This window comes from Pteronotus mesoamericanus, unplaced genomic scaffold (assembly GCF_021234165.1).
Source record: "Pteronotus mesoamericanus isolate MK-2021 breed Mesoamerican mustached bat unplaced genomic scaffold, CSHL_Meso_final contig_78, whole genome shotgun sequence".
Classification (NCBI taxonomy): Eukaryota; Metazoa; Chordata; class Mammalia; order Chiroptera; family Mormoopidae; genus Pteronotus; species Pteronotus mesoamericanus.
The window spans coordinates 30,049,771-30,070,710 of record NW_026555258.1 but is presented as its reverse complement, the minus strand read 5'-3'; the positions used below and the strand labels follow the sequence as shown (position 1 = coordinate 30,070,710).

At 52.6% G+C, this 20,940-nt stretch overlaps 1 protein-coding gene across 1 annotated transcript in view; it reads right to left on the bottom strand.

The window, feature by feature from the left end:
* Positions 1-13,722: 13,722 nt before the first annotated feature.
* Positions 13,723-20,940, bottom strand: part of PAX5 (paired box 5) — a 158,778-nt gene continuing 151,560 nt past the window's right edge. The window contains exons 9-10 of the mRNA XM_054584974.1: positions 19,061-19,147; positions 13,723-13,799 (exon numbers count right to left, since the gene is read on the bottom strand). Coding sequence (XP_054440949.1) covers positions 13,723-13,799; positions 19,061-19,147 — 164 coding nt within the window. The remainder of the gene's footprint in view (positions 13,800-19,060; positions 19,148-20,940) is intronic.

The following is a 20,940-nucleotide window of genomic DNA, read 5'->3' as shown; positions in this document are numbered from 1 at the left end:
CCTTTCAACTGAATTCAACAAGCATTTATCCAATAACAATCAGTTGAATAAATAGTGGAACGAGTGTCTACTCTGAAGCGGGCAGCGTGCCACAGGTGATGGAGACATGGCAGTGCGGCGGGGAGTATTGCTCGTGGTCCAATACCCACTCCCTCCTCTCCCCGTAGTAGTAAAATTTGTAGTTGGACACATTGGGCCACTTAACAGATAGGTCACTTCCTCAGTCTCTCCGCAGGTCAGAGTGGCCATGTGCTTCAGTTCTGGATGTAAGCAGAAGTGTTGCGGGCCAGCTTCCTGGAACCTTACTCGAGAGACAGCTGGTTGTCTTTCCTTTGTTTCCTCTGACCTGCTGCCTGAAATCCTCGTGCTGCCGCCTTAGACCTTGAGGCCGAGGCACAGGGCCTCTGGAGGGCCAAGGACAACTCAAAAATCTGGCCCTGGTGGGCCTCCTGCAGCTAAGTTGCCATTTCAGCCCAGGATCACTGACCTCCAGGCTCCATATATGGGAGAAAGGGTAATCTTCTCTCTTGTTTAAGCCATTGTCATTCTGGATTTTTTCCCATCATTTGTAGTTGATCTGTTTTATTATAGGCAGTAAAATAAATACTTGGCAAGCATTTGAAAAAAATTCCTATTCTTTCCAGGTTTGCAAAAAAGAAAAAGAAAAAGAAAGAAAAGAAAAGAAAAAAAGAAAGAAAGACAGACCCATTGGACTTCCTCAAAAGAAATTGTATTAAAAAACTAGGTTCTCTGGCTGAAAATACTTTAAATAAAGAGCTCTCTCTCTCTATATATACACAATCTCTCTATATGCATGTATGCTTATATGATATAAGCGTAAATTATCTTTGGAAGAATAAGGAGAGACAAGTCATGGGAAAGAGAACAGGGAGCGCTGGGCTTGGGATAGGAGTGAGACTCGCTGCCTACTTTATTCTGCTTGAATTTTTTAACCCCATGTATATGTTATCTTTTTTAATGCAAAAATTTTTAAGTGAATGAAACTCTATTTAACACCGTCAAGGCCCCCAGTCCAGTCACTCTTGTATGAGTCTTCCCAATGTTGCCAAATGGGCGCCCAGTTCCGCCTGGGCGTCTGACGAGAGGCCCGCCTCCTTCCCAGACAGCTTAATCTGTCCGTGGAAACGAAGAATAACAACAGGCCCCTCTATGCCGGTCTCTTCTTCTGGGGAAAACTGCCCTCCTCATGGGGCTCTGGTGACTGCCCCTGGCAAGCTGGGACATCCTAACTGCTCTGCAAAGGCGCTGATTACTGGCGTCACACCCCTGGGCTTGCCTGTCCTTCTGGCCGGTCCCCGCAGCACCGCCTAGATGCTGCTTGCTGGCTCGCTTGCTCGTATAGGAAGTCCTCATTTAATATGTCATTGGTAGGTTCTGTCACGTTCAGCAAAATGACTTTCACCATTATTAGGAAAGCAATTTTACCATAAGCAAGAGTTAAGTTCCCATGGCATTTCATCAACATTATAACGAAACAGTGTTATTCAACATGTAACTATTGTCCCGCTGGGCTTGCATCCCTGCCAGCAGTTGGGACACAGCCTGAGGGCAGGGACCATGCTCAGTGCACCTTGGTGCCCCCTGCCCCCAGCATGCCACCCAGACCCTGGCATGGAGCACAGATCAAGCACCACTGACTGGCTGAAGAAAGGAGAAAACAACTGGCAATTAATTTTAAAATACAGAGCCTGACAGCACACAGTTGATTGATGATTTTTATTGTAGTTTTAGTTTTTCCTGGTTTCAAATTCCAGCTGCCTCGAGGAGCGCCAAGGGGAGGCATGGGAGAAGGGCCCTGGGGACCCTGTCTGCAGGCGGTGCACAGCGAGTGCCTCTCTTAGGAGGAGGAAGATCCCCTTGACCTCTCCACCAGGACTCCACTGCCTGCTGCTGGGCCAGGAGCCAAGCCACAGCCAGAGGCAGCGACACCCGGGGACTCCGCTCCAGGCTCACACAGCCTGGCTGCGCCTCCCGGTCCCCCCTGTTTATCAGCCGTATGAGCTGGGGCAAGACATCAGAGCCCCCCAGGCTTAGTTTCCTCATCTGTAAACATGAGAATGATAATAACTGTACTGATCTCACTGGGTTTGTGTAAGGATTAAATGAGATAATGCATTTGAAATCAATTTATTAAGGAGTCACAACTCTATGAGGTATAAACATGACATGATTTAATTTTTCCAAAGCTCCTTCCAGCTTTGCTGTGTAGAACTATCCCCTCCTCCTCTTCTGGTAGGGAAGAAGGACCTTTATTAACCTCTTGGTTATATCTAGAACTGTCTAATAAATTTCCATTACATATTTAACAGTTGTGTGAGAGAAAAACAGAATTCCATTGTGGTAAGACATTGAAGTCATAGGTTATGCGTTACATCGGCTGGCATCGTCTTAACACATTCACCGGCTCACACAGTAAATGAGGAAATTAGTCTGCACCCACATCCTACATGCTTTAGGAACTTCTAGGGCTTTCAGGAGTTGGTCTGCTATGCTCTATAAAGTATGCACCATGTTTTAATTCCACTTTACGGAAAGGTTTTCTTTCCAATTCCTCTTCAGGGGCCTTCCCTATTAAAAAGGCCCACTTATAGAAACTACTACTTAGCATTTTTGGAACTTGTTATCCTATTCAGCAAAGTCTAAGTCAGGAGGCTTTGAACTCGGACAATTACTGCTCTTGATTAACAACAAGAACTGATGAGTTGGCCTTTCCAGTATGCTAAGCAAACTCAGCCAAGCAGAAAATATCACTGAAGGGGAAACAACGGGAAGTGATTTTCTTGGTTACATTACGAGCCGTCGCGATATTTACACATGTTTGTGGATAATGGGGGAACCTCTGCCGCTTGCGTGCCCTCCCAGATGACATGGTTGGGCTGGAAACGCCGTGTTTCCCACTTGACCTGGGCTGGAAATGTCATTCTGTGACTGCAGGCAGCCAGCCTAGCGGAAAAAAACACAGGCGCTGGGTGCAGCATCCCTACTGTGTCCCTCTGGAGCACCTGCTCCTTCAGGGGGCCCCGGGGCCAGCACCCCACCTAGGGACACCTGGGCAGCTTTGGCTACGCATTGTCAGAGGTAAGCGGCAACGCAGAGGGCGCTCAGTGCCTCCCATCCTCGCCAGAACTGGGTATTTTCAAAACATATCTTTATAAAGTTGAGTCATGTTGTTTTAAATCTTAAAAAGAAGTAGTTGAGTTAAAATGAGATCATTAGGGCAGGGCCCAATCCAATAGAACAGTAAGAGGAGACTGGACAAGGACAGAGGGAAGTTCATGTGAAAATGCAGGGAGAAGACAGCCATTTGTAAGCCAAGCAGAGAGGCCTCAGAAGAAACCAATTCTGCAGACACCTTGATCTTGGACATCCAGTTTTTGGAATTGTGAGAAAATCTACTTCTGTTGCTTAAGCTGGGGGGCTTAAAGAAGTGGGGGGCATCATTAATGGCAGCCCTAGCACACACAGGTGGGCTCTCAGGTAAATGCCCCCAGAGCTGGTCTGAAGTGGGACCTGCAAAAGCTCCCATCACAGTCTTCTGGTGAGACAATTCAAGACAACAACTTTAATTTTTTAAAGTTATTTTAAAATTGTGTGTAATACATTTTCTTTCTTTAAAAAAAATATTTTATTTATTTATTTTTAGAGAGAGAGAAAGGGAGGGAGAAAGAAAGGGAGAGAAACATCAATGTGTGGTTGCCACTGGTGCACACCCTCAACTGGAGACCTGGCCTGCGACCCAGGCACGTGCCCTGACTGGAATCGAACCGGCAATCTTTTGGTTCACAGGCCTGCACTCAATCCATTGAGCCACACCAGCCAGGGTTATAATGCATTTTCACTGAAGAAAAATCAGGACATAGAGATCAGCCAAAGAAATAAGATCATCTGGGGAGCGAATGCCTCCAATGGTTTTAACTTACAATGGCTGTGTGTACCTCCTCTTAATTTGCTCCCTGGGATGGCCACTTCCTTCTCCCTGGAGGGTGTGGACCACGTGCCTTTCCCAGAAACAGTCATTGTGGCATGTGTTGTGGCAGCTAGAATAGCCTCCTTACCCCATCCCCAAAGAGCTCGCCAGGAGGTCCAGAAGCCGCTTGATCTGTGGGGCTGGAAATCCATATACTGCCAGCCCCTCTGCAGCCTCCAAGAAGGATCTGCAGCTTCCGCTTGCACCTGCCGCTACCCCTTGCTCCTCAAGCAACCAACCCCATTTTCTAGGGAATGACTTGAGCCCAAGCCTGCCCTCATCTTGGACCCAGAGCCCCGGTTAGCCCTTACCTTTGATCCAGTGACACCCACAGAGCCTCAGAAGGCAGACTTAAGGAGAAGGCTGCAGTGTCTGGTTACGTCAGTAGTAAGCTGTCCATTGTATCCTCCTGACACAATCCTTTCCTCACCTCCGGAGCTTTCTGAACACTGTTCCCTCTGCCTGGAATGTCTTTCTGTCCTACTTTCTCTAAAATCTTCTAATAGAATCCTGACCATCCTTCATGGTCAAAAGCCACCTCTTCCAGGAAGACTTCCTGAATCATTCCTCCTCCAACTGAATGGAATCATCTCTGAGAGCCCACCTGTCTCTGTCTGCCCCACCGTAGGGCTCTGGTTATGGATTGCCTGGAATTAAAATATGTACTTCATCTGCCCCAGATGTAGGCTCCTTGTAGGTTCATTTCTGCATTCTAGCCTTACTTTGGTCTGTTTGGGCCACTGTAACAAAAATACCATAAACTGGGAGGCTTAAACAACGTACATTTATCTCTCACAGCTCTGGAGGCTGAGAAGTCCAAGATCAAGGCACCTGCAAATTCAGTGTCCGGAGAGATCCTGTGTCCTATTTCCTCACCTGGTGGAAGGCATGAGGGAGCTCTCTGGAGCCTCTTTTATCAGGACACTAATCCCACTCATGAGGGCTCCACCCTCGTGACCTAAGCACCTCCCAAGGCTCCACCTGCAAATATCACCGCATTGGGGATTCAGTTTCAATGTATGAATCCTGAAGGGACATAAACATTCTGCCCATAGCAACCATCCTCCTGCCCCTTACACTGAGCCCACCTCAGAGGAAGAGGGTCCAACTAGAGTTTGACCTTTGGATGTAAAATTTTGATTTCCTTACAGCAGGGGAAATATCTTGGCAAAACTCATTGTCATTTCAGAACACTTTCACACAATGCATAACATTTGTTCCTCAAAACACCTTCTAAGTATATGTTACGTGGTTTATACCCATTGTATAGATGAAGGAAACGAGGCTCCTGGAAGTTGATTGCTTGTATCAGCAAACTGGCCAGCAAGAGCCACAGCTGAGGCTCCCAGCCAAGGCTGTTAGGTGACTTTGTCCCTCTGCCTTTTTCACAGCCCTGGTACAGTCCATCCCCTCATGGGTCACCTCTGTACCCATGACCTAGCTTGGGGCCTGGCTCCAGCAAGAGTGTGAGGAAGGATGGGCCTGAAACCGAAGCCTCCCGTGGCAGGCCTCAGGCACCACCCTCCCCCCGCCGTGATGGCCACCGAGGGCAGGGTGCTGCTGGAGGCTGCCTGCATGTGTTCAAGGGTGGCATTTCCACGTCTTCTGGAGGACTCGCCCGTGGACTCCGATCTGCTGTCGCGCGGGAGCCGCACACACCCTGCTTACTGGTGCCCCCCGACCAGAAGAGAGCAGGCATGAGGCCCTTGTCCCGGGAGACCCAGGGACAAGAGCTGTAACATCAGATCAGGGGTGGAGGCACCGGCTCTGTCTCGTCAGTTCCCAAATGCCACCACTTCTCTTTGAAGTATGTGCCTTTAAGCCATGAGCCCTGGGAAGCAAGGGGCTTGGCCAGGGCTCCGCTGTGGCAGTATCTCTCTCTCTCTTTCCCTCAGGAATCACCTTCGTCACCATCCATTGCCAAAATGAATGGAGGCTGTGCAGCCAGCTTTATTAAATATGAATGAGTCGCAGCCCACGGCCCCCACACGGTCACTCGCCTACTCCATCTCTGGCAATTACGGCGTCGCACACACTGTGCCAAGGGGCGCAGCGGTCCCTGCCTGCCCTTGCAGACTGACACCACCCAGCAGGGGCAGGCCTCGGGTCTAGAGTTGCCCTGGCCCTGCTGGAAAGACACCTCTGGGCTCCTGTGCAGCCAAAATGCTCAGCTCTGAAGGCATAGGGACAGGGCACCTCCCACAGAAGGATCGTGGATTGTTGAGCTCTGAGCTCTGGCCAGATAAGGCCTGCAGCGTTGGAGCCCAAAGACAAGGTCTCCAGGCTTCTGAGCTCCGTCTGTGTTTTAGAGGCATGTGGGAGAACCCAGATTTTAAGATCCAGCCTAGATCAGGGCTAAGAGCTTGTGTGTGTGCACACACTATTACTGAGCACAGATTTGATGTGTGTTCACTTAAACCTCACAAGAAGCCCCTAGATTGTAAGCTTCCTGTTAGCAGGGTCCTTGTTAGCCCTGTTCACTGCTGTGCCTCCAGTGATGAGGACAGAGTAGATGTTCAGTCGCTATTTATTGAACAAATGAATGAATGAATGAATGAATGAATGAAGTGGATGTTACTGACCATTTAGAGCTAATGTTAATGTTAATTAACATTACACAATGTTAACAGAACGCAACCAAGGTTCCCCAGCCAGTAAGGGCCAGAGCCAGGGGTCAGATCCAGGGTGGGGGTTCCACCATGGCTCCGTTCGGCCGAGCCGGCTGGCAGCTTGCCTGGGGCTTCTCCAGGGCAAGGCTCTATCTCTCCCTCCCCTGCCCAGGCCACAGTCCGCCATTCTAGTTGTTTGGATTTGTTTTGACCCCAATTTCATCAGGAGAGCCACTAAAATCCCCCACAACTCCATGTGCCTTTGTCAAAGTTGCCAAAGACCATCTATGAGGCGATTAAAGCAAATGTGCTCAAACTCTTATTCTGAACTTAAAAAATTACTTTTATTTTAGGAACCAATAAAATTATGGCAAATATTTACAAATAATTATCTCACATAAAGGTTACATAAAACCAATTCTTCACAAGTTACAGTCACTCATGAAAAGACACACAGATATTGAAACTACCCAATCTTATTGCAAGTTTTTCCAACTAATCTAAAATAAAAGTCTTGCAGTTAACCATTTAACTTAGAATAAAATCACAAATTTCAGGTTTGACCAGAAAAAAAAAGTTAAAAAATTAAACCAAAATCACACCCATTTCCTCCCAAATCCCACCCCCAGCCCCTGCCCTCTTCCCAACAAAAGAAAAATATGTCCAACATCTTTGGCAAATTGGCACTGCTGTAATTACATTCAAATATTATTACGCACAAAAGCAACACACATCACTAAGAACCAATATTTCAGTTATTTTCTACTAGAAAAAAAATACAAAACATACGCATTTTTAAGAAGCATTTTTTTTTCAATCTGTTGGAGAAAGATCATCTCCTACTTTCAAAGGCAATTTAATTGTGGTTTTTTTTGTTGTTGGTTTTTTTTTGTACTTTTTTTTTCTTTTTTTACAAGTAAGCTTGTATGCAGGCATCACAAACTTTGGCGGGTACAGTAGATACATATTTCTTTGATGTCTTCCTGGCAAAGAGTTCCATGGCAATGTAACCTGCATTTCTACAAATACTCAATGTCCAAAGGCCACTAGAGGGTGAAACACCAGGGCAGCATCTTCCAGTAAGAGTCGGGGCAAAACCCTAATCGGATTTCTCCCCTCAGCCCGAACTTGGAGGCCCAGCGGCTGGGGCCAAGAACTGGGGCCCTCAGTGCCCACTACCCCACACTGTGCTGGTGGCCTGGGGGCGGGGGATGGGCCTGCCTCTTCCTGAGCCCCAGGACCAGCTGCTGCCAGGTCTGCTCGCCTTCTCTAACCAAAGGCAGAGGACAGCAGGCAAGAACCGGCAGGAGGAGACTCAGTGCTCTGAGTTTCAAGTACGTCTGAGATGTGGTGGGTGTGCACGCGTGCAGGTACACACGCTCATGTGCACGTATGGAGGGGAAGGCCAGATCTGGAGACTTGGAGCTTTGCAGGGAGTTTCAAATACACTCAGGACTTATTTATTTTATTTTTAGTTTTATAGCAATTAATTGGCTATTGATTGGTTGGAATATTCAACTCTCCATTTCCTTGAGTACAATAAAATAGTTTCATTAAAATGTACTCATGCTTGAAAATAAGGGAGCCATTAAATGGTTTCCTTTCTGTTCCACTCCAAGGGAAATGTGCCGTTTGTAAATCAAAAATCCATCATCCCAAATCACTTGTTCTTAATGGTGCTTTTGGAGACAATGAGGGACATGGTGACAAGTGTGATTTAGGAATCCCCAGTTGCGGGACGGAGTGAGCAGGACTGGGGAGACTGCAGCTTGGCCTCCTCCAGACAGGCCATGGAGTCAGGGAAGGGGCACAAAACTCCCCTGCTGTTCCCTGTGCTTCCCTACCTGGGCCTTGACCAGAGCTGTCCCAAAATGAAGGGCCGACTCCTGCCCTCTCCCTCCTGCCCAAAGGCTAAGCACACGGCCTGAGACCCGCATCGTTGTAGAACACATGGAGAGTCCCTCAGGAAACAGATAAACAGCTGTATTTTCTCCTTGAGCCTCTCAGGAGTCTAAGATGTGAGAAGAAGAATATCGAGACTCACTGAATGGTGGTGATTCTAACCCCCACTTGAGATGGACCCCTTGGGAACACATGGCCTGAAACTCTCAAACCCTGCGGTCCCCTTTGATTCTGGGGGGTGGTCTAGGACCAGGACCCCAATGCTGAGAAGTTACAGTAGATGAAAGGAAGTCTGGTGCCGGCCTGCTCCCAGTAAGCAGACATGTCAGAGAAGCAGAGCCCCCTGGTCAGGGAAGCAGGCAAGGGACTTGCTTCCAGCCCTCTGCCTCACCTCTGGGGACATGGCCACCACTCCGGAGGTGGGAGTTGACAGTGGGGAAGTGCAGATCAACACTGTGTCTCCACCGTGAATATGCAAGAGGGGATCCTGAGGTACGGGGACATAAGGGGACAAGGGGCTGCAGGGGCTGCAGGAGGTGCGGCAGGCCGCTGGCTAGGAGTCATGGCCTGACTGTCCAACTTTCCAATAATGCATTTTGTTACTTTTTAAGAAAAGCATTTGCCTTGGACCTCTCCCAGGCCAAAAGAACTAAAGGAATAAATGCTCCAGGAGCACTGCTGTGCGTGCCTGGAAACCATCAGGGGCAGGTTCCTTGATGGACGACAAGTCCGAGACTGCCAAGCTGGCCTCTTAGTAGGGCCCCCGGGGAGCTGGTCCAGCTCAGAGAGCGGTGGGAGCCACCCACTCCAGCCTGGGCCTGGATTTTCCTCTACCCCGGGGGCAGCTGTGCCTCGGACATGTCAGGAGTGCTTGGTTTGTTTAAGATTTGCTCCTCATGGCTAGGAGCTAAAGTCTAGCTGAAATGTCATCCAGAAGGGGGTGGCTGGTGCCAGGGGCTGCCAAAAGCAAGGCAGTTGCTCTGGGAGGTGACTTTTCATAAAGAGATTTCACCCCTCAGTGCCCCGTGGTCACATCTGGGGCTCTTCTCTGCACATGTGAAAGGCCCCAGCAGCACTGACCTACAATGTCAAAGTCAACAGTCCTCCTGCTCTGTCACCTCTGACATTTGACATCACCTACCTTCAAAGCCCAAACTGTCCACGAGAGCCCAGGATGGGGAAGGAGGAAGACAGGGACCAGGGGCTGGACAATCTGAAGTTCATCAATCTGGGTTCCCATCGCCCCCAAATTTGCAATGAAGGGTAAGGAGGCGAAGAAGAAAGGGGGCTTTGGACAAAGATCTAGGGTGAACAGCTAGTGACCAGTGGCCCATAGGCATATGATTTTTGGTGGACAGAGCATTTTAAAAGCTTTCACACTTGAATGCCATTGGAAGGGGCAAGCAGTCATTGAATCTCGACTCCCACTGCCCATGCTGCCCCGTGTCCTGCCCAAGTTGCAAGCTTACTCCACTTGCCTGGCCTGGGAAGCAGTTAACGCAGGGCCCTTGAGGTTCTGATCTGTTTCCCGGGACTGTGAGCATCCTGATGGCCCCGATGACTCTGCCTGGGGACTCCTGCATATTGTCACAGCCAGGCCTGGAGTCTGACCCACAGCAGAAAGGATAAAGAAAAGTAAGCAGACTTCTAATGACATTGGAGGCCTAGCCCCCTGGGAGCTAGAGCTGGGCCCATGCCCAGGCCCTGTCACGCCTGTGGTGCGGCCTTGGACAAGCTCTTGTCAATCCCTCTGAGCCCCGGGGCATGGTGGGAAAGGAGTCTGGATGAGTCCGCAGGGTTGGTGTGAATCTGGGCAAAGGCTTTTCGAGTTGGTTTTGGTGTCAGTGAGAATCAGGTTGAACTGGCAACACCTCCAACCCCCAGGCTCCTCCATCAGGCCAGCCTCTGGCTCCCTGTCCTTTCTTTGCTCGTTGAGGGTCCACAGGATTTCTAGGGGACTGAGGGAGTCCATACTCTCCCATAACAGGAGCACAATTCTGTTGAGAGAGAATGGGGCCCAGAGATCTAAGAATTCACTTTCCCTCTATTTTGCCCTATGAGCCCCGAAACGCACATTTCTCATCTGTAAAATGAGCACTGTCATGGCCCCAGGGGATGGTCAGAGATCTCAAAGCACCATACGAACGTCAGTTAAGAAAGGGCTAACCCCCACTAAGGCGCCTTGGGAAAGGGGTGCCGGGTTTGATATGTCATCAGAATTTTCCAAGTTGGAGCTAGACTAAGGTACGAAAAATTTTCATAAAATCCACGATGTCCTTTTCAAAAAGTCAGAGCTAGAACATGGGACTAAAGGCCTATGGAGAAACACCCCAGACCTCTTGCCATGATGCTGGTGAAAGCCCTGGCCTTGTGCTTTCCACCTAGAATCCTCTGGCGTCAACGACTCTGTCCTTTGGAACCCTCCTCTCCAAGCTCCCAGGCAGCTCCGCTGGGCAGCGCGGGAACTCCGTGGGTGAGAGCAGTGATGAGTGTAAGAGCATGTGTGTGCATCGTGTGCTCCTGTGCTTCTGCCTGGCAGCCAAGTAATAAGTGGCTGTCTAATAAATACAAATGCAATCTGAGGACCAGCAGAGCCTCAGGGGAGAGAGGAGAGGCGTGGAAGGAGCTCATCACAGAGCTGAGGGGGAACAGGGTGGGGAGAGGGGCACTGGTGGGGCCAGGGGGCTTTGCCGAGGAAGGGCAGCTGTGCCTTAGGCAGCGAGTTCAGGGAAATCTGATCTCCTATTAACAGGCTGAGACCACGGGAGGGACTAGAATCCAAGGAGGCAAGAGGTCAAGAGGTCTGCGCAGCAGACCCCTGACCCCAGCACTTCCTTCAGAAGGGAGGAGGAACAGGTAACATACTTTCTTCTATCTTGCCCGACAGGTGGAGGCTGCAGCTGTTTTATCTGGCAGCTTCCAAGGGGGGGGGGGGGTGCCTGCGCTGAGCTCAGGGGCTCCACCTCCACCCTGGGAGGCTAGGCCCTCCTCCCAGCAGTCCTAACAGCCCTAGCGCGCCCCACCCGGGGCAGCAGACTGAGAGCCATCTCCTACTGCCCTCGCCAGCAACTTCCTTCCCCAGGGATGGGAGGATCACCATGTGCCAGGGGTCAGGAGCCAAGTCCCAGCCCCACCTCTGCCAGTCACTGCCTGGGGACCCTACTTTACTGAGCCTCGATTTCCTCTGTCCCACCACTTTGCAGGGGAACTGGCGAGAAAGCACTTGTGGTGGCCAGAGGAGGTCTGCTCTGCCTCCTTGCATGGTCCCGGGCTTCCTCCTGCTGGGCCTCAGTTTCCCTTAGGGGAGCTGGACTAGCTCTTCCTCAACACTGATTTCCACCCCTCTGGGAGTTCTTGTTTTCCACTCGGTCTGAATATTGGTGGGACTCAGGTGCCTGCCTGTATGTGCTTGCTCAGTGTGAAGGGCCTGTCCCACCTCCCTACGAGAGAGGAAGGAAGGAGAGCGTTGTTTGAGGACCCTGCAAGCGAGGCTCAGAGAGGCGAAGAGTCTTGTATGAGGTCCCACAGCAAGGAGTGCAGCCAGGACAAGACCGCTGAGGGCCAATAACCTCAAGTGCGGATTCTCTCTGTCCCAGCTCTCTGCCAACCTGGTGACATGCAGACATTGGGGACACTATCCCATGACATGCAAAGTCTGCTGTCATTGCTATAATTCAGCCTAGACTTGGACAGAGCCTCCATCTGGCTGTTCTGAGTTGGCAGGGGAGACTATGCAAGGGACTAGGGCCCAGGGCAAAGAGCTTGTGCTTCCTGGCACCTCCATCTCAAAACCGTTCCCAGTCATCTGCCAGTTCCTCACTGCCCGTCTTGCCCCCCCCCCCGGAGGCCTTCCTCTGTACCCCTAACCCTCCCAGCTGCCTTTTTCTGACCACTCCAGCCCACAGTGAGTTCTTCAACTCCCCCTCCAAGTTCCCATGGCCCTTGGCCATGGCCCTGCCCATTATGGCACCTTGGATCAACAGGTAAATACCCACTCTTTGAAGGTAGGCACCTGCCCCGACCCCAGCTCCTTCAATCCCAGCAGCATGCTCGGCGGCACGAGGGCGAGGGAGAGCTGCTCAGGAAGTTGTGGCTGACTGCTGCAGGTGTTTGGGGTCTTCAGTGCAGGCAAAGTCCTTTTTCTTCATCATTGTTTATATGGCAGAACATGACTGGGGTCCTGGAGGGTGAGGGCAGTGTCCATGGTGGGTGTCCAAACTGATCGGAGCCTGGGAATGCCTCGGAAAACACATCCTAGTTCAGGTCGACGGTGCCAGGGGCTGGGGGGTCAGGAGCTGGGGCCTCAGGCCCCACCTTGGACCATGATCCCCTGGGTCCCCTCCAGCCCTAACTGTTAAGGTCCACAATGCAATCGGGACCTGGGGCACCTTACTTTAGAAGAATAGTTGAGGGATCTCCCAGATGGTTCTCCCAGACGGTTCTTTGAGTCGTTCGATATATGGAAAAGAGCTGTTCACACTGCACAGGCCCAGGGAAATGGAGCAGGAAGCCAGGGTATCTCCCCAAAGTGTGTTTCTCCTGGGGAGGGGTCGCAGCGGGGTGGGGGGCTTCGAGCATAACCAGTCTGACGAGACTCCTAGTCCAGACGTTAAAGAAGTAGAGATGGGTAGGAGGCTGGGGCCCCAGGGAGGGTGTCCTCAGTCTCAAGGACAGCTCCATGCCCACCCTGTGGGGGCACCCAAGGCAGAGGGGATGCTCTGCGCACAGGTCCAAGACATCCTGTGACGCACTGGGAACGCCGAATGCATAACAGCGGGCAGTCTGCTCAGGTGGACCCTTGGGCCCACATAAAAAGCGAGAAGGTATTTACACAGGTGCTGTTGAAATGACAAAAGCAAGCTCTCCTTCCCAGGCCTGGGGCAGGAAGACGGGCAGATGGTCAGACAGCTAGGGGGCTGGCAGGCTGGGCGGGGCTGCAGTAATGTGCGGAACAGTCTGTTGATTTGTGGAGATCTCATCTGATTTGTTGGGAGAAGCTCATCGATTGACTGTTAGAAATGGACAAGTGTCTAGAAGTCCGGTACCCATACCATAGAACCCCAAAGTCTTGGCAGGAAAAGAGGGGGCAGAGTTTCGGGACAGTGGGGGTTTGCTGGAGGATGGTCTCGCTGGGCCCCTCTGTCTGTCTTTGGAGGGGGCCGGGAGGTTCTCATCCTCAGTGATATGTGTCATAAGTGCTTGGCATGTGCCTGGCTCCGAGGGTCAGTGACGGTCGTAGGCAGTGGCGGCTGCCGGCGGGGCAGCTCCTCGGGCAGCAGCGCTGTAATAGTATGGGGAGCCTGGAAGAGAGAGAAGAGGGCGTGGAGGTTGGAGAGTGACCTTGTGTCTGCAGCCCCATGCCTGAGGCCGATGTTCAGAAGAAGGAAGGGGATCGAAGCTCTGAGAAAAGAACTCTGGGGAACGCAAGATAATCCTGTCAGGTCAGGCTTCCTGGAGGGAGCAAGTCAGGCTGGGCTTGGAGGACAAGAGAATTTGGACATGGGGAGACTGCCTGCCTCCTGTGATCTCAGGCAGGGCCAGGGTGAAGGCCCTGTACCCTCCCACCGTCTCTGTGGGTGGCGTTATTTGACTACGTGCTTTGGGTGAGGCTCCAGGAGCCCAGCTCTGTGTGCACACTGCTCCCCGGGGATGAAAGAGCACGAGGGGCTCTGGAGACCAGCAGATTCTTAGAACCACCGAGGTTAGAGAGTGAGGTCATCTCTTCCTTCTACAGATAGGGGAACTGAGGCTCAACAAACCGAAGTCATGCGCCCAAAGCCACAGGGCCTCTCGGTGCCAGAGCCTGGCCCGGAGTTCAGGCTGCCCGCGCCTGGCTCAGTTCATGGCCTGTGCCCCCTCTGCTGGACTGTTTATCAAAGTGGACAGCAGCTGGGAACCTGGGAGCCCCCCTAGACCACACGTCTGCTGGGGTGGGAATAGTAAGCTTCTTAATTTCCCAGGGGAGGTGACATGAATTGATTCTGAAATCTCACCCAAATCCAAACCAATCCTGGCAATTCTCCCAGATATCACAACTGGGCACCAGCGCCTGGAGGTTGCCAGTCAGGTCCTATCGCTCTTGCCTGAGGGACCCTGAGCACGTAGCTTCACTCCCCTGAGCCTCAGTGGCCTCATCTGTAAAAGGAGGTCACAGTAGTGCTGTTAGAGGGCACTATGAAATAAGGACATGAAAGCGCTTTTAGAAGGGCTCTATATCCATTAACTCTTTGAATTTCCACAATTCTATCAGGTAGAAACTAGTATTGTCCCCATTTAGCAGCAGAGGAAACTGAGGCACAGAGAGTAAGTAGCTTGCGCAGGGGTTATATAGCGGGTGACACTTTAGCACCTGCCACCACCACTCCAAACCCAGCCCTGATGAGCAGGGACACTACTCCCTCCCCCACCCCCGACAAAGGCAGGTGGTTCAGGCAGCAGTGACTGTGGAGGAGCGGGCAGTGCCTTGCTGTGCTCTTCCCAAAGGCATGGGCACCAATCCCATGCCTAGGTGTTCCCAGAGAGGGAGTATTTTGCTGCTTCCTCTGTCACCTCCCTGGCCAGAGCCCTGACTCAGGGACACCCATCGGCCTCCTCTGCTCTCTCATCATCTCTCTTCTGTGCAACGGGGACAGTGTTAGGACATGCGGGCCATCCCTACAGTCCTGGGCACCACCCAGGGGCGGGGGCCGCCCCCCACGAATGGGCCTTGGGGACAGGAAATGGAAGTAAGCCTGCTCAGAAGACCCTGACTCGCCCTCTGCGCCGCCCGCCCCCGGCCTCTCGCCTCCGCTCTGACTCACTCCGCTCTCACTCTTGGAGCCTAATCTCTCAGCCAGGCTGCCCGGAGCCCAGCATGAGGTTCGACGGCAAAATAAAAAACGCTTGCATTTACTGTGAGAAATGAAAACATCACTTCACAAAGCACTCTGTCTTCCTGGTGCCCATTAGACCTTCATCTAGAATAAACTTGTCCTTTCTTCTGTCATTTTTCCTCTCTAATTCACATTATCATCAATTTACTTCTTGACACAGTCATTCCAGGCTCCCACTCACTCTCTAATCCCTTTACATCGGCCACGGGCACTCCCATTCTAATCCTAATTGACCGCTGCTGCCCTTATTTCCACCTCCTGCCCTGCCTCCCTCGCCACCCCCCACCCGCTGGCCTAGCCTGCCTGGGGGCCCCCATGATGCTGGGTCACACTGCCCGGACTGGACATGCAGCTCCTGAGGAGAAGGCTCCGCAGAGAGGGAAGTCCTCCTGAGAAGTGAGCGTGCAACTTCATTAGGTGGCATTGCCCATCCTTACTTTGGTGGTGTTTCTGTGAAGGAGGCTTTGGCCAGGCCAGCCGAGGGGCGGGCTGTGTGCGTGAGGGCATGAGCACCTGGGAGTGTGTATGCGGAGGGTCTCACCTGTTTCCACAGCTCCCACTGATCTAGCAGGAGCACCAAGGAGCCTCAGAGCATCCATACCATGGCACCCTCCCTGGACAGCGGGAATCAGTCTACTTCCCCTGATAAAGCCCTGAAGATACTCCACGGGAAAGGCAGGCTGGTAGATGTGAACAGCCTGGGACTTATTTGCAAGACTATGGCAGAGGGAGCCTGGCACCTCACTCATCTTCAGGAAAGTGAGCCTCCAGAGCCATCGTGTTCAGCTCCTCCTTAAATAAAGCTGCCAGAGGTAATTATCCTTATTGCATACCTGAGGCCCAGCCTGGCTGATGACCTGGCCGCGATTTCCCAGGTTATAGACTTGGGCAGGGCAGCGGCCATTTCTCACATTTGCAACTGCTCAGCGTTGTTTGAACCTTTTCTGTTTTCCTGTAGTATGAGGCTCACCTCTTTGAGCTCCAGGTCAGGACTCACTCTCCCAGCTTCCCTTGTCGCTAGGGTACAGATGTGTCACCTGGGCTTTGCCAGTATGACCTCGATTGGAAAGGGAGCAACTTGAGGAAAAGGACTGAGAGACCCCATCTGCTGGGAGTGGGTGGAGAGGCATCTCAAGCGCCCCGGCAACTGTGTGGAGCGGGCAGCTTGGGGGTGCCAACCGGCAACAGCAGGTGTGTTTACACTAGAACAGCCCTGGTGGGGTGGCTAGGCGGGTCCCACGCCTGTCTCTTTGGTCCTCCCAGAGATTTTGAGGGCCCCCAATATCCCTTAATAGAGATGTTTTCTGCTTAAACCAGCCAAAGTGGATTGTGGTGTTTGCACCTGAAAGCCTGACAGATAAATACAATAACCTGGCTTCCAAAAAACAGACCAGAGCTGTTCTCATCATGTACATGGTTTGAGCATTTAGAATTCTCAAGGCTCCTTCCTGTGGAGGGATGAGGCCTCTCTTCCTGGCTGTAGCACTGTTCTGACTGAATTGGTCAGGGACAGAAAGAGTCCCATGTCACACACCGGTTACGAATATAGGCTTGGGAGTCAAGGTGACCTGAGTTTGGGCCCCCATTCTGCTGTCTGCATGCTGTGTGACCTCAGGTAAGTTAATTAACCTTTCTGAGTCTCACTTTCTTCTTCTGTATAATAGAGATAATAGCATATGCCTCATAGGGCTGTTGAAAGGATGAAGCGAGATAAGCCGCAGGAAGTGTCCTGCCCAGTGCCAGCACAACGAGCAAGTGCTCCTTTAGAGGAACAGAATTTTGATTCTTCTTCCTCTCCAGGTTGGCCCTCTTCAAGGCTCTGGGCACCTCCCAGGACAGACACACTTGCCCAAGGCTCCCTCACCCCCAGCCTGTGAGCTCCCTGGGACAGAGTCCACCTCTTCTACACCAGGCACGAGGCCCACGCGTAGCAACAGGATGTGAACTAGATTTCACTCCGGCTTGAGCAGCAAAGACCTCAGATGCCGACCTCTCCTCACCATCCCTTTGGGCTCCTTGCTGCCCACACAATCAGGTCAAGCCTCTCGGTCTCAGGGTACCCCACCCATGGCCCCACAGACCACCTACCTTCTACTCCATCCCTTTGCCGCACCTTCCTGACTCGCTCCTTTGCCACTCCTCTGCCTCTGGGACCCCCAGGCAAGTGAGCCTATGGGACACCTCATGAGGATTAGAAAAAGGTGCCCACTGGGCAGCTGTGGCCTTGCACCAGGACTTGGGGCTTTGTGTCATGTATGGGCTTGATTTCAGCTCTTGCTTGTCCCCGTGGGCAGGACATAGCCATATATAAATGTCCTAGGTCAACATGACCTTTTTGGGGTCACATCCCTATCACCAGGAGCCTCTCCCACAGTCTGGCGCAGGCCTCCTTCGCGCCACATCCCCTGCGGGTCTTAGAGCAGCTCTGGGAGCAGGACTCTGACTGAGGCTGCTTTGCAGGGAGGAGTTCCCAAGCTCAGGTCACCAGACCTGTCCCTGCACCCTCACCCCTGCTGGAAGACACTGGTTCAGGGAAATCATGGCCAGCCTTTGCCTCCTGAGACTGATGGCTGGGCCACCGCAAAGCTCAGGGTCTCTTGGCGAAGTAAGTTTAAGATAAAGCATTAAGTAAGTGATTCAATACTTAGAAGGAATTTTTACCAAAACCAAAAAGGAAGTCTGAGAGATCAGTCCATAAATTCAGCCTCTCTAGGAAGCCACCACTAGTAAGAGCCTAGTTGTCTATAAAACTGGAAATCTCTAGGCACAGGGACCTGGAGCACTAACTGGCGTTGTTCCTTATTTCACCAGCAATGGTGCAAAATACACCAAAATGCTTTGGGCAGCCCAAGGCCCAAGTGCATGGAAGGTGGTAGGCAGCAAATGATGGTGTGCATGTCATGTGTCTGTCCTAAGCAGCCCTGTTAAGCTGGACAGACAAACCTGGATGGTCTCAGAGGCACGTCCGTGTCTGGCCTTTTTTCCAAAAGGATCAGTGCTCTGCCTGCAGGGTGATCGGCTGGCCCTGCCCCGAGATGGTGAGTGACGTTTATGATCCCTGGGCTCCTGCTTCATGCTCCAGAACCTTCAGCTCCAGCTGGCACACTGGCTTTATGTAAGTTCATTTCAATGAAACAGAAGACCCTTTGAGGATCGAGCAGCCCAGCTTGGGCTCTGGGATGGCCAAGGTATCTCGATGATGTTCACAGAGCGGGCTGGCCCCAGCCACGGACAATCTGCCAGGCTGAGGACTGGGCAGAGGTTAGCCACCGGCTGAGCGTGGAATGGCATGCCTTGGAAGGTCTTCAGCCACAAGGTAACCAGTTTCCAATGGAGCTGGCTATGGTGATGGCCACAGCAGACATCACTAATCAATCTCTGGGCTTCAGAGTCCTCATCAAGATAGGTACCCATTAACGCTGCCTTTTTTGTCTTTGTTCCCATTTTGTGCCATTTTCCTTTATCCATCAAAACATCTGGGGAAGGCATCAGGGCCTAAGTAGGCCTGGAGTGGTATTTACTGTCCTAAGGCCCGACCATGAATCCCACATTGCATGTTTCTGGGTAAGCTACCCACCCCACCTCAGTGACCAGGCCTCAGGATGTTGAGGGATCTCGGCCCACCTAGAGGACCCAGTGGGGCAGCTGATGGCCCAAGGGCCTCACAGAGCCCCTCCGCCAGTACTCACCGAGCAGCCCTGGGTTGGGGAACCTCCAGGAGTCGTTGTAGGAGGGATACTGAGGGTGGCTGTAGGGGCTCCCGGAAAACTCACTCCCTGCATGTGGTCGGTGGGAGAGAAACAGAACCAAATGTCAGAACAAGTTCGGAAAATGCCAATGGCACTCATCTCGTACACAAATTGCAGGTATTTTCGTAACCAACAAAGGCAGGTCCAGTCCACGCCCTTTCGAAGAGGGCAGCTGTCGTTGGCATTGTCTAGATTGCCCCCTATAACTTTTTCCTATTAGCGGAAGTGACTATGAGCCTCTCACATAGGCACAATGAAACTACCACGTGCCAGGCGTTCGTTCCCTGGGGTTATCGGCTCATTTTGCAGGTGAGGAGACTGGTGCACAGGTCCTCTCACAGAATGGCCTCAATACACCAACCCAAGTCCAAATCCCCAGGCTGGCCCTCAGCCCTGCATGAGGCCACTCCAGGACACCCACGTCCTACGTGTTTCCTGAGTGGCTCCAGACTGAGAAAGCAAAGGTAACCTCAACTCTGGTCCAGCCTTCTGTGCTGAGAATCCAGAGGTGGCTGCCCACCGAGGCCTCAGCCAATGGGGAAGATGGGGCATAAAGTCAGGCCCTCTGCCAGGAGGAAGCAGATGGCACTTTGCTGAGATGACGAGACAAACCGAAAGTCTAGGGGAGCACAGAAGAAGGAGTAGGTGGGGGCTCCGGGCACTGGGGGAAGGACAGCTGCCAGTGGCTCAGGCAGGAACGGCAGCTGTGCCGGGGTGGGGACAGCATGGGGTGTGTGAGGAGGCGTGGTGGGGACTGGGCTCCCTCTTGCCCAGCCGCTCATGGCACCGTGAGGCTTGTGCTTGGTGCTTCCCCGGCCTCTCGCGCCCAGCCCGGGGAGAACCTCTATACCACCAGCCAGTCACAAGGAGAGGAGTTCAAAATTCCTTCCCTTACAGCCTTGCTGTCTGTCTCCTCCCTGTGGCTGGCGGCTCCCGGAGGGCAGGGTTTGGGCCTGGCTCACTGCAGAGTGCCCCAGTGCCTGGCCCAGGCTGTGTCGGAAGCTGGCTGCTGAGTGGCTTTGGAAGCCACTGGTTGCAGAACATGTGGGCCCCTCCCTGGCAGGGGCAACAGGGGTTATGCTACCCATGGGGCCACCCTCAACCCAAACAAGCTCCCACGGATTTTTCCTAAGGATGCCAAATGCTTAAAGGGCAGGAGCCCCCAGAAGGGACGAGCCAGATGCTGGAATAGGAGCACTGGTCTTGCTGTGCCAGCCTAGGCCCAAATGGAGGGCCTGTGGGACTTAGCCAGATGTGGCCGGAACAATAAAGCAGACCTGAGGGGCCAGCTGCTCCTGCCCCCTGGACCCAGCCGGCCTCCGCTCTCCCTCCCTGCTGGCACAGGAGGAGCGTGCACGCGCACGTGCACTCCTCCCGAGACCTCTCTGGGGGCCACTCCCAGCCTGACAGGCTGAGCCTTCCAATTCTCTGTTTTTTATGCCTCAGTGGTCAGGGTGTCAGGCTCCGGCGTACAGAGGGAGAGCATGGTGACAGGGCTGGGCTGCAGCAGCCCAGCCCCGGCGTGTCCATCAGAGCCACGGCACCTCCTCCTCCTCGTTAGGGGCTGGGTAGGGGGGCAGAGAGACAGAGCAGCCTGGAGACGGGGGACAGCCGCCCTCTCATCCAGGCTCCTGGCGCCCGTGACGCCACCCCATCAGAGGCACTTCCTGACAGCGCTGCACCTGGGCCCAGGGCATCGGGCTGCGTTGGCTGAGGCCGTCTCTCCACCTTCATCTGACAGCACTGTGCCTGTCTGCCAGGCCAGGCTCCAAGGCCACCTCTTTGAGGAAGCCTCCCTGATCTCCAGCCCCTGAAAGTGC